The 13658-nt window shown below is 43.8% G+C and overlaps 1 protein-coding gene across 5 annotated transcripts in view; it reads left to right on the forward strand.

Moving 5' to 3' along the window:
- The first annotated feature begins 1399 nt into the window (after positions 1 to 1399).
- cables1 (Cdk5 and Abl enzyme substrate 1) overlaps positions 1400 to 13658 on the forward strand; it is a 282165-nt gene continuing 269906 nt past the window's right edge. For 3 of the 5 annotated variants that reach the window (XM_038808958.1, XM_038808959.1, XM_038808961.1), the window contains exon 1: positions 1401 to 2132. In XM_038808958.1, the coding sequence (XP_038664886.1) occupies positions 1585 to 2132 (548 nt within the window). In that variant the 5' untranslated portion in view covers positions 1401 to 1584. Of the gene's footprint in view, positions 2133 to 2432; positions 2601 to 13658 lie in introns of all 5 variants that reach the window. The other 2 variants (XM_038808962.1, XM_038808960.1) reach the window with 2 other exon arrangements.

Here is a 13658-nt window from a genome sequence, read left to right on the forward strand (position 1 = left end):
GAGCTTACAGGTAAGATAAGGCAGAAAATAAAAGCTTGCATCAAACACCGTTTAAAAAGTGTCTGGATATCCACTTCAAGTGCGATATCCTGCAGTGCTACAGACCAAATGTTGGAAAGTGTGATTAGATTGGGTGGCTCCTTTTTTGGCCAGCACAGACATAATGGGCCAAGTGGCCTCTTTCTGTGCCATAAACTTGCTATGATTTCCAGGAGCTAACTTCATCCTGAATTCTTCTTGACTCTCACCATACAATAACCCACCCCCTCCCGGTCATGTGTCTCTGCATCATATTGTGGAATACACAGTTCTCCAGCCCCATATTAAATCGTGCGGTGCCACACAGCCTTATACTACAATTTTAAGAAATGAGAAGACTAAGGGCATTGAGAACTTTCATGCACCCTAAATCCATGGGACAACCTGGTCTTTAGGGGCTGGTTTAGCTCACTCGGCTAAATCGCTGGCTTTTAAAGCAGGCCAAGCAGGCCAGCAGCACGGTTCAATTCCCGTACCAGCCTCCCTGGACAGGCGCCGGAATGTGGCGACTAGGGGCTTTTCACAGTAACTTCATTGAAGCCTACTCGTGACAATAAGCAATTTTCATTTCATTTCATTACGCATTCTGAGCGTTTTGAACTCTAAATCTGAGGAGACGGAATATGTGACAGTGTCAACAGACTCTGTCTGAGCAGCATGGTGGTGCAGTGGTTAGCACTGCTGCCTCATGGCACCGAGGACACGGTTTAATTCCAGGTCACTGTGTGGAGTTTGCACATTCTCTCCATGTCTGCGCAGGTCTCACCCCCACAACCCAAAGATGGCCACGCACAATTGCTTCTGAATTGGAAATATTTAAAAAAAGACTGCCCTGCTGATTTATATGCTGTCCAAATAATACCTTGGCTTGCTGGTTTGTGCACATTACATCGCTCTCACTAGGCGCATTATTATTTGCACAAGGTACCTCAATTGCGCAACTTACATTGTTAGCAATCCACTCCCACGGGTTTTGGCCAGAAACAAAACATCCACCCACGTGGCTATATATAAACCGCAAGTGGGCGGCCAGCAGGAGTCGCCAGCGGAATATGGCAAAGGGGAGCTTGGTAAAATGCCTAAACCGTACCCATGGTTCTGGTGGGGAAATGATTTCTGTTTCCCAAAGGATGATTCATCGGAGATGTTTGTATCCGATGCACAACGTTTGCATTTTAAAATCCTGTGCTCCCAAATGCAATTGTGTATATATAAGATCAGCTAGATAGCTGGATGAGCTGGTTTGCAGTGCTGCAGCTTTAAGCTGACTACAGGAGCCACACCATGTGTCTGGGAAGGGCTGAGGATCATGCGCTTTGCCTGGTGGCCGCCCCCTTGTCCCTCCCTCTCCCTCCAGTCTGTCTGCTGGGGCTGGCATAGCGCTTCATAGTGTTAGCACAGAGCAGTGCAGTAGCACGCTTGGCTCTCTCTCTGTGCACACTTAAATATACACACACACGGGGTAAAAGAGAACCCTATGTATATGCATAGATACACACATCTACACGTGCTTGCATTGGGACATATTCACATTTGCACAGGAGGATGGCGGCTGCAACAAGCAGCAGCAGCAACCCCAGCTCGGCATTGCAAATGAAACATTCCAGCAGCGAGCCCAGCAGCATCAGGAAGCGGATAGACCCGAGGAGGAGGCAGGCGGCACTCAGCTTCCTCACCAACATCTCTCTGGATGGGCGCCTCACACAGGATGAAGCTGAGCAGGAGGAGGAGGAGGAAGGGGAGGAGGAGCAGGAAGGGGACGGGGCGGCTGCAGCAGCAGCAGCCGATGGCGAGGCGAGTAGGACTAGACGGCTGAGCGGCGGCGCGGCTTTGGCTTGCAGAGCACCCTTCCTCGCCGCAGCCTCTCCTCTCCCTGCCCCGGGCGAGGAAGCCGCCGAGCGCAGGTTCCAGCCCAGCGGAGCCGCCGCTGCCTCCCCTTTCCCCGCTCCAGCAGGCAGCGGCGGCAGAGCAAGGATCAACTCCTTCACTCAGGGAATACTGCCTGCTGCCTTCTTAAGACAAGCATCAGTCCCCAACTACTGCCTGGAGCAGGGCCAGATGGGCAGCAGCACTTTTGATTTGCAAAGATCCAGGTTAGTACTTAACCTTTGCATTAAAAAAAATCCAAAAATTCTAGCAGTTTTTATTTGCATGCTTTATTTAATATTGAGCTGAGGTGGAAAAACAGTTGATACAGAATACAAGCGAAATACTGCAGATGCTGGAAATCTGAAATAAAACCAGTGCTGGGAATGCTGAGGTCTGGTAGCATCTGTGGGGAGAGAATACTGCCAGTTGTGAAGAAGATTCACCTCAAAATGCATTGGTTCCCTCTCTATGGACGCTACCAGATCTGCTGTTCAGTTCAACAGTTTGCTTCTTTTCCTCAACAGTTCATGCATGGCTGTGCCTGTATCTGCATGTGTTCATTTCGACCTGCTAGGCTTACATATGTGGCTTCGTCTCGAGAACACCATTGAAAGGGCCAGAGTTTGCTGTCACAACAATGCTGCATCGAATGGCACTCAATTGTTCAGTTGCAAATGACATGGCAGCTTCAGGTGAGGAATGGGTGCTGTTAATGGCAAAAGCTAAAAGTTGGGGGTTGCTTTCTGCCTTAGCATTGAATGCTGTGAAGTTGCCGTATTTGAGAAGTAGATATGAACTAAATTCACAACAGCAAGTTAAGTCCTATCATTTGAGAACCTGTTTAACAATATAATCAGTGTTAATTATGCCAGTCAACCTCTCTGGCACTGAAAATGTATTATTACCAGTATGGAATCTCATTCTGACAGTTAATAATTGTGGGACATTTTAAAATTGCCAAATTTTAATACTTTTTTCCGTTTCCTTTTTGCTTGTCTCATTTATTTTGTATCAGCCTCTTTAATCCAAATTTTCTCACCCCAAGTTGTCTTTCTGGACCTGTTAAATTTCCACTTCCTTTGCCCTCTTTGCATGGTTTACTTCAAAATCCTTCAAGCCTCCCCGGACAGGCGCCGGAATGTGGCGACTAGGGGCTTTTCACAGTAACTTCATTGAAGCCTACTCGTGACAAGCGATTTTCATTTCATTTTTCATTTCAATTTGATTAAAGAGATACCCTGTTGTTTGACTGCTCAGTCAAATGCCAGATGCCTGACTTCCATGCACTATCAGCGCGCATTTTGCAACTTCATAGTTTTCATAGAATTTACAGTGCAGAAGGAGGCCATTCGGCCCATCGAGTCTGCACCGGCTCTTGGAAAGAGCACCCTACCCAAGGTCAACACCTCCACCCTATCCCCATAACCCAGTAACCCCACCCAACACTAAGGGCAATCTTTGACACTAAGGACAATTTATCATGGCCAATCCACCTAACCTACACATCTTTGGAATGTGGGAGGAAACCGGAGCACCCGGAGGAAACCCACGCACACACGGGGAGGATGTGCAGGCTCCGCACAGACAGTGACCCAAGCCGGAATCAAACCTGGGACCCTGGAGCTGTGAAGCAATTGTGCTATCCACAATGCTACCGTGCTGCCCAATGACAATGCAACTTGTCCTGCAAATAATTGAAAAACCTAATGTACAATGCAAAGTCTAATAATGGCAGATGCTGCCAGATGCCCACAAAAAAGGCTGGTCCATTACTGGCCATTTAGCATCTAGAACTTTCAATTTCGGGACGTTGAAATCTGCTTTGGCAATTATCTATTGGTAATGTTGTATTTGATGTAAGTATGCGCAAAATTTAAATGCAGGGTGAACATGTTTTTTTGTAAGTTTTTAAGATATTGGAAATTTGAGGTTAAATTTACTCTCTCAAATCAACCTGTGACTTCCTACAGAAATCTCCTAAAATTAAATTAAAGGTTTTGAATTAACTGAATCTTGATATTTAACCAACACTTTCACCAACAAGAGCCTTTGGAATATTTACTACTTTGATGAAAATAAAGCAGTGAAGGAAAATGTTTCAACCAAATTAATTATTCCAGGTTTCTGTAGGTCACTTGTTATTTCTGTTTTCATTGTACTGGTACGTTCCCCAGCTAGTTTTGAGATTTCTATTAATCCCATCATATTGTGTCATTGCTGGATGCCGAATAGTGGAATTTTACTTGCTGCTAGTATTTAGCAGTACAGATTGCTATGCAAATACTTAGTGCAGGTGAATAAACCAAAGCCACGTTTACATTTGATTAAAGTTTGGGCGAGTGGTGCACAAATGATGACCCGCGACCTCTGTGGTTCACTATTTACTTTGATTTTGTAACTGTCCAAATGAAGTTCCAGTGTAGCTGGAAACATGAAAATTAAAAGGGGAAGTATTCCAGTTTGGCGCATTTGGAAGTAAGTAGCAATTGGAAGGCAATTCGTGAGATCCCCAAAAATGTATCCATTTTACAATTAGTATTGGTTCTGATTTTAGCAGAGCAGCATGCTTGGTTCAGATTCTCTCATTTATATTGCTACAGCTACCTACAGTTCTTGCATCTGCATGCCAATGCCTGTTTGAGCAATGTAAAGGTGATAGAGTAAGTGCATATTTCAGGTTGAGCATCCCTTTCCAAATTTCTGAAAACTGAATAATTCTGAAATCGCCAATATTTTTCATGGGCTCCCCCCACGCGCAGTTCCCAACAGGCAGTGCACCTGTAGAGTATATTCCGAAATCGAAAAAATTCCAAAATCCGCTACACACTCGACTCAAGCATTTTGGGTAAGGAATTTTCAACCTATATCTACCTGTAATCTGAATTACTGAAGTGCTAAATGTAAAAGTGCTTATTAAGTATCAGTTCTTTGAAGTTTCTGAAGTATAGGTACTGGTTTTACATGAGTGAGTGCTGATGGTGGAACGAGCAAGCACAGGACATCAACAGTACTTCCCCAGTATAAGCGTGCCTTCTGCCAATGCTGAAGTTCAAATGTCTAACTTCATCTTGGCAATGTGTTATCACAAGCAGTTAATTCTTAACTCCTGTTAAGTGCAAACTTGTGTTTGCAAATGATAACGTTTGCACTGAACATAGCCTTGAAAGATAGTATCAATTAACGTTAGAATTATTTGTTTTTTAATAAAGCAAATAGCAAAACAGTGTCTTAAAGTGAAAGCAAATTGTGTGCACAGGGGAAACGTTTTTAGCACCTTTTGTTGTCTCTCGGGGGATGCACCTTGGACTCTAGCTTAGTTAGTCATGTTACTATAAATATTGTTAGGCTTTTGTATGATAGTGTTGTTCTGTAGCTAGTCTGTTGGGGTTGCTAAAGAGCAACTGCAAAGGGGAGCTGGTGATTATTCCTCCTCCTGAGCTTCACCTCTCGTCTCTGCTCAGTCTTGACAGTAGTCCGTAACTCAACATCTGAGAGAAGATGGCTTTTTTGCCTTTATGATGTATCTGATACATATACTTGGCCAGATCCTTTCTGGAGTACTACATTCAGGTTTGGGCCGTGAACCTCAGGAAAAATATGTTGCTCTTGGAGGGAGTGACGTTACAGATTAACCACAGTTTAAGGAGTTAAAATGCGAGGAGCATTTGCATCAACCTGGTTTGTGTGCCGTTGAGTTTAGGAGATTAAAATCTGATTGAGATGTTGAAAATGATAAAAGGGACTCCAGGTTGGATACAGGGAAATTATCCCACTTGATGAGGAAATGCAAAACAAGAGGGCATAATCTTGCAATTAGAGCCAGGCCTTTTAGAAGTGAATCAGGAAGCACTTTGTCCTACAGTGGAAATCTGGAACATTTTTCCCAGTTGAAATTTTCAAGACTGTGATTGATAGATATTTGTTGGCGAATATGGGACTGAAGTATGCATCAGCCATCGAGCCTGCTTCGCCAGTCAGTATGGTCATGGCTGACCTGCACTTCAGCCCTATTTTAAACACTTCTGTTCCACATCCATTGATATCCTTCCCTGCAGCTAACATATTCCTGTTCCTATGAAATGACACATACAACGCTTTTTACAACCGGAATTTCAAGCAGTGCTGGTGAGAAATCCTGCCACGATAGTTGATGTCTATAATAGTTAAGTAATCCAGCTCTGGAATCTGTAGCGAGGGAAGAATGTTGAACTGAAAGTATTAATGGGGGAGAATTGGCACATTCCTGAGGTGGGGTTAAATCTTTGCAAAGGAATTGGCTTATTTTGCACCACTGGTCATAAACTATTATGTTTTAATGATTATGGAAAATATTACTTAAAGCGAGAAGTTCTGAAACACTGGTTCGAGGAACAGAGTTGACTTAAAAAGTGCACTCAAACAGAGAAGCTTATAGTCAGCAGTGAGTTTCTTAAGGCCAGTTTAGTCTATGTTTTCTGGTGACTATTTTGATCATCAAGATGAAATATGGTAGCTGGGAAATGAAATACTTTCCAACTTCATGATCCATTGCCAACATCAGTTCTCATGGCTCAGGTACTGCGTAGTTACTTTTAACAAAGATTTGGCTGCTCATCCCTTTTATATTGGAGATAAGAATATAATAAGAAAAGTGCCTTCCAGAAAATGCAAATTTCTAACAAAATCTTACAAAAAGATACTTCTGCCATTTCACAGCACCATTGAAATGAGGAAATCTCTCGAGGGGCGATAGGTTGGCACAGCGGTTAGCACTGCTGCCTCACAGCACCAGGGACCCAGGTTCAATTCCGGCCTTTGGTAACCGTGTGGAGTTTGCACCTTTTCCCGTATCTGCGTGGGTTTCCTCCGGGTGCTCCGGTTTCCTCCCACAGCCCAAAGATGTGCATATTAGTTGGATTAGCCATGCTAAATTGCCCCTTAATGTCAAAAGATCTACAGATCAGGTGGAGTCACAGGATATGGGGGAGTGGGCCTAGGTAGGGAGCTCTTTCAGAGGGTTGGTGCAGACTCGATGGGCCGAATGGCCTCCTGCACTGTAGGAGTTTTATGGTTGTATGTAACATCAGTGCACACTAGTTAACCTTGTCTTAAATAACATATTCTACTGCACCAATGTCCATCAGACCAATCACCTTTGGTGCTAAATTAGTGATTTCACATAATATGTAGGCAACTTGCACTATGCACCCTCTTCCACTAGGAATTTAGTGGTACAGCTCAAACTCCTTTTAAGGGACTCCTAAAAGCAGCAGGGAGAGAGGGCCATGCTATCCTGTTTGCCTGCCTAGTATGACATCTGGGTTCCAGAGAATCCGATTGTCTAGTATCCAGTCACGAACTACAATTTATCTGAGAGAACATGTTCATTCATTCTTGAAACTCCGGAAATGGTCAAGCATTTATACATTTAAAATAAAAACAGGAGTTATAGATTCTCATTTTGGGGGCAGCACAGTGGCGCAGTGGGTTAGCACTGCGGCCTCACGGCACCGAGGTCCCAGGTTCGATCCCGGCTCTGGGTTACTGTCCGTGTGGAGTTTGCACATTCTCCCCGTGTCTGCGTGGGTTTCGCCCCCACAACCCAAAAATGTGCAGGGTAGGTGGATTGGCCACGCTAAATTGCCCCTTAATTGGAAAAAATGAATTGGGTACTCTAAATTTATGAAAAAAAATAGACTCTCATTTTAATTTTTTTGGGTGTCAAGCAGAAAAGGGATTTAGGAAGCAGAAAGTGGGACACGCAGACAATTTGTTCGAAGAGAAGGTGGAGAAAATCCAGAATAATCGGGATTAGGAAAAGAGTGGGTGAATGACTGGGATGGCTTGAAGATAAAGGGTGGGGGTGCAGGGGGATGGCACATTTTGGGGAAGAAGAAATCCATAAGCTTCCTGCACATGTTATTTGATGTTAAGGTGGAGACACAGGAGCATAATTGATGCCAACATGTGCCCGTTGGAAAATGGAGCCTGGGGTTATACGTGCTTTCTAGAATTCTGAAACATTTTAGTGTTTGGTGTAACCAAGCAATGATCCAGGTGGTGATTGGTGAGCCAGCTGTGCACCAGGCTTGTTCAAGTTTAGGCACCGGGGATTGAAGAAAGGGGTTGTGTTTAGGGAACCTCGGGAGTATCAGACTGTGCTGGTTTTGCTGGGAGTAGGTAGGCATGTGAGTATGGTTTATGGTCAAAGATGGGGTTATGCAGGTGAAATACTAATAAAGGTAATGACTATATGATCTGAAGATGTCTGGCATTGTTTGACGAATACTTTCTTCAGGTAAAATGTATCCTGTCAGTGCTTTACACAACAATCGCATGTCAGCTGTCATACTGAGGCAGTTTCAATGTTGACAGAAATATGTGTGAGCCTTGTACAATTTCCATTTTCCACTCTTCTCCATTCCTCTCCTGAAAGCACTGACCTTTTGGGGTAAATTTCCATTGGCAACTGACAAACATCCGGAGTCTCAACGAAGTGGATATTTGTCAGGTATAAACTGAATGAATGTGGGTTGGTCACTCAGCTGTTGCAAACCAACACAGCCATACTCAGTTCTGTCTTCACTAATGGCGCAGCTTCATTGGGGAACTTAGCTGATTTTTCACTTGCCTACAACAACAGCAGTGTATTCATACAACGACCGTAAGGTTCTAAAACATTTCCAGGAATGTTGACATCGGCTAATTAAGGCTGGATACTGTATTTTATAGAAGCAGATGTTCTACTAAGCAATAACTTTACCCACTAAGCCATGTTATTAGCATTCTCACCTTCGAGTCAGAAGTGTAGGTTTGATTGATTGATTTATTGTCACATGTAACGAAGTACAGTGAAAAGTATTTTTCTGCGACCTAGGGAATGTACACAGTAGACAAAAAGATTAATTGCCAAAGTACATCGACAAATAGTGATATTGGTTACAGTACGGAACGAGGGCCAAACAAAGCAACTACATGAGCAAGAGCAGCATCGGGCGTCGTGTATAGAGTTCTTACAGGGAACAGATCAGTCCAAGGGAGAGTTGTTGAGGAGTCTAGTAGCTGTGGGGAAGAAGCTGTTCCTATGTCTGGATGTGCGAGTCTTCAGACTTCTGTATCTTCTGCCTGATGGAAGGGTCTGGAAGAGGGCAAGCCTGGGTATGAGGGATCTCTGACATGCTGTCTGCTGTTTGAGGCAGCGGTTCAATTCTTGCCTCAAAGACTTGACCACATAATCCATGCTGGCAGTACTTTATTGCAGTACTGAGGGAGTGTTCCACTGTCAGAAGTGCTGCTCTTGGATATAAACTTAAACCAAGGTCTCATTTGCCTTTTGGAAGGATTTAAAAGATCTGATACTTTTTTTGATGGAAGTAGGAAAGTTTTCGCCAGTGTTCTGTCCATAATATACCTCAGCTGTGTGTCAGCCGTTGCTGAATCGACAACACTCGAGCCACCGAGTCCCAGGGTTCAAGGCCCAGAGTACAAAAGTCTCCGCTGATACTTCAGTGCGGTAATGAGGCAGTGCTGCACTGTCAGAGGTGTCACCTTTCAGATAAGGTGCTAAACTGAGACCCACCGCAAGATCCCATGGCACTATTTTGAGGCAGAACGGGGCATTTATCCAGACCAATGATTATCCCATAATCAGCATCACAAAGCCAGATTATCTGGTCATTACCATAATGCTATTTGTGGAAGCTGTTCAAGAAATTGACTGCTCCACTTCCGACATTACAGCTGTAACTACACTTCAAAGTACCTCAGTGGCTGTAAACATTGAGGCATGTCCGGAGCTTGTAAAGGTGCTTCATAAATGTAAGTTCCTTCAGATTAGAACATAGAACATACAGTGCAGAAGGAGGCCATTCGGGCCATCAAGTTTGCACCGACCCACTTAAGCCCTCACTTCCACCCGATCCCCATAACCCAATAACCCCTCCTAAACCTTTTGGTCACAAAGGGCAATTTATCATGGCCAATCCACCTAACCTGCACATCTTTGGACTGTGGGAGGAAACCGGAGCACCCGGAGGAAACACGTGCAGACACTGGGAGAACGTGCAGACTCCGCACAGACAGTGATGCGGTGGGGAATCGAACCTGGGACCCTGGCACTGTGAAGCCACAGTGCTATCCACTTGTGCTACCGTGCTGGGGGAGCTTCTTGAGCCCAGCTGCCACCTTTTTAAATTAATCTTTGGGATGCAGATGCAACTGGCAAAATCAACACTTATTGATCATCCTCAAGTAGCCTTGAGAAGGTGATGGTGAGCTGCCTGCGAAACAGAAAATTGAAGACAGAGAAGGAGATCATTCGGCCATTGTATGTGTGCTAGCTGAACAAAGCTGTGCAGCCTAATCACACTTTTCAGCTTTGGCCAAAAACTCTTTCGGTTATGGATATTCAAGTGTATATCCAAGTATTTTTTAATGCACTGGAGGGTTTCTGCCTCTACCACCCTCTCGGATAGAGAGGTCCGGGCCCCCAATACCTCTGGGTTCAAAACCTTTAATCCTTCTGCCTGTTAATTTAAATGTATACACTCTCATTATTGACATGTCAGCGAATCCCTCCCCATTTAGGCTTCTCATAATTTTATACACATCAATTAAATTTTCCTCATCCTCCTATGTCGCAAAGAAAACAACATGCTGAGCTAAAATTCACTATTCCTGGCAACGTTCTTGTTAGTCTCCTCTGTGCTCTGTCCAGTGCGATGAGCTCTATGCTGTGGCCTAACTAGTATTTTATGTGATTCTAGCATAACCTGCCTGCTTGGCCCCCTCTGCCTTATTAACCACCTCATTTACCTGCCCTGCTTCCTTCAGTGATCTGAAAACATCCTTCCATTTTCACTGTTTCTGAACATTTACTGTGTTCCCCTGACTTGTTTGCCCTCTACAAATGCAGTACCACACACTTCTCCAGATTTAATTCTATTTGCCACTTTTATGCCCATATGTCCAGACTATTGACATTTTCCTGCACTATTAACCACATGGCCTAATTTTGTATCATCTACTAATTTTTTAATTACACATTCAAGTCTGAATCATTGATATATGTACCGTGGAAAGCATGGGTCCTTGCACTGAACCCTATGGAACCCCACTGGAACAACCATCCAGTCACAAAAACAGCCCTCAACATTTCCTTTTGCTTCTTGCCACCAAGCCAATTTTGGATTCAATTTGACTTCTTGAATCACAGCTGTATATGTGGTGTTTTTAAAAAAAGTCTCCATTGTCCCAGATGATCATAGGCTGCTTTCCTCTTTGAGGGGGGTAGCTGACTGGTGGTGATTTAATCTAAGGATCACCACACCTTGGGCAAGGTCGAGAAGGTGGGGCCTTCATGAATAGCTTCAGCCGGTACGGGAATTGAACCTCATTCTGCATCACGAACTAGCTATCCAGTCAACTGTGATAAGCTGGCACCCGGCGGTGTTGGTACGGCCTTAGTGCTGTCACATACCGAGTTCCAGGATTTTGACCCAGCAACAGTGAAGGAATGGTAATATATTTCCAAGTCCTGGATCGTGTATGTTAAGCCTTGTGGTGGAGTGGGTAGCATCGCTGCCTCTGAGCCAGAATCTCCGGGTTCAAATCCCACCCCAGGTGACGAGCAGGGAAGGTAACTTTCACAACACAGCAAAACAGGCGGAGGGTCAACTTGTAAATCCTTCCAGTGCACGCCAATGCCAGACAATAATATTGGGACATATTCCTGGTTAGCCATGTGATGGAAAGAAAATTAGATTATTGATAGCTCTGGACAACTGCATGTATGTTGCCACGGCAACTCTGATTCCTTTGGTTGGGGGGGGGGGGGGGATTGCTGCTTGGCTCAATTAGCTGGAAGGCCAATTTGGATCACGTGGGTGTCAACAACACAAAGATTGATCCCTGCTGTAGCTGGGATGGATTTAGGACTGGTCTCCTTGCCCCAACTGTGGTAGTGCTTAACAGCGCTGTGGGTCGGACCTGCCCTCCTGTAGAGAACTGAAAAAGGTGGTGTGTAAGATTTGGAGGGCAACTTGCAGGTGATGGTGTTCCCATGTGACTGCAGCCTTTGTACTTCTGGGTAGGAGGGATCAATGGTTTTCCAAATCCCAATAAATCTTTAGCTTTTACTATAGTCATCTTCTAATACAATCTTTCCTCAGTTCAGTTTCTGCACTGCAGTTTACACCTGACGTTGCCTTGGTGATGCTTTCTCACTTGTGCCAACAGTCATCTTGATGGCTGCCGTACTTTGTGGTATTGTTTAGCATCACGTGATGAATAGCCGATTTACAACTGCTGAAGCAAGATCAGGTTTGTAATAGCATCATCTGTAGAGCGACAGCATTTGTCTGAAAAAAAAATATTTTTCACTGCGCTATGATTCTTGTTCTGCATAAATCATTCAGCTGTGAGATAATCTAAAGAGGCACGACGATTTGGAATTAAGTGTAAAGAAAATATTCTATAAATACAGCATTGAGGCCGACAACACCTGACCAGAGAAAAGACAGGTTATTTTGCCAGGGAGCAAGGAGCTGTGAAATGTTTTACTTTTATTCCCGGCTTTCAGTATTTGCAAACTTTACTTTTTATCTGTTAGCATGAAATGATGACCACTTCTTGTTGTTCAACAGAAACTTCTTCAGTTCACAACAGCGCTATCACAATATAAACTTCTCCAGTTTGCCACAGAGCTATTGCAATATAAACCTCTCCAGTTCGCCACAGCATTACTGCAATATTGACATCTTCAGTTCACGACATCACTATCACAATGTAAACTTCTCCAGTTTGCCACAGTGCTATTGCAATATAAACCTCTCCAGTTCGCCACAGCGTTACTGCAATATTGACATCTTCAGTTCACGACATCACTATCACAATGTAAACTTCTCCAGTTTGCCACAGTGCTATCGCAATATAAACTTCTTCAGTTCACAACAGCGCTATCGCAATATAAACTTCTCGAATTCACAACAGCACTATCGCAATATAATCTTCTCCAGTTCATCGCCACAGCGCTATCGCAATATAAGAAGTTAAGTTTTAAATGGAGAGGATCTTTGTTACTGTGATAGGTGGGGCATGGTCATTTCAACACTTTAAGATACGTGTTTTGTGTTGTGTCATTCCTGACAATTTTTGATAAGGTTAAGCTGTGTGCTGGTGACTATTAAAAACAGACGCGTAAAAGCAGCAGCTTCTGCTTATTAGGAGGGGAGCTGTAAACATTATCAGTTTAGCACAGTTCATTGCATCATCTTGGGTCATCATTACCTCATCACAATATTATTTGCAGTGAATGTACATGGTCTCAGGTCAAACATTGGCACTCGTTCCTTTGTCAGCTATTAAGATATAATTTCTCTGTAGCCATCTAGCTGAGTGTGAGCATCTTCTCCAGGATAATTTGGCATATCCATTGTGATAGCATGTGTGTAGGAGGGTAGATGTTTCTGCTGGCTTTGCATCTTTGTTTGACATTCCTCTGTCAGGCATTTTAATGGAGCTATAACCTATTTTTATTTAATATTTTAACAATTGCATTAAAATAGTACAAATAAGAATGTCATACCAGCATGTGTACACAAATATAATATATAGAAGTTGCAATATGCAAACAGGCCATTTGGCCCACTCAGTCCATGACAGCACCAACTGTCAACATGAGCAAACAGCCTAAATCACAATTACCTAGCCTGTTTGCACGTTCCTTTCAGCTTTTTTGGGCCCCATATCTAAGGAAGGATGTGCTGGCCTTG

The sequence above is a fragment of the Scyliorhinus canicula genome, chromosome 10 (genome assembly GCF_902713615.1).
Source record: "Scyliorhinus canicula chromosome 10, sScyCan1.1, whole genome shotgun sequence".
Lineage (NCBI taxonomy): Eukaryota > Metazoa > Chordata > Chondrichthyes > Carcharhiniformes > Scyliorhinidae > Scyliorhinus > Scyliorhinus canicula.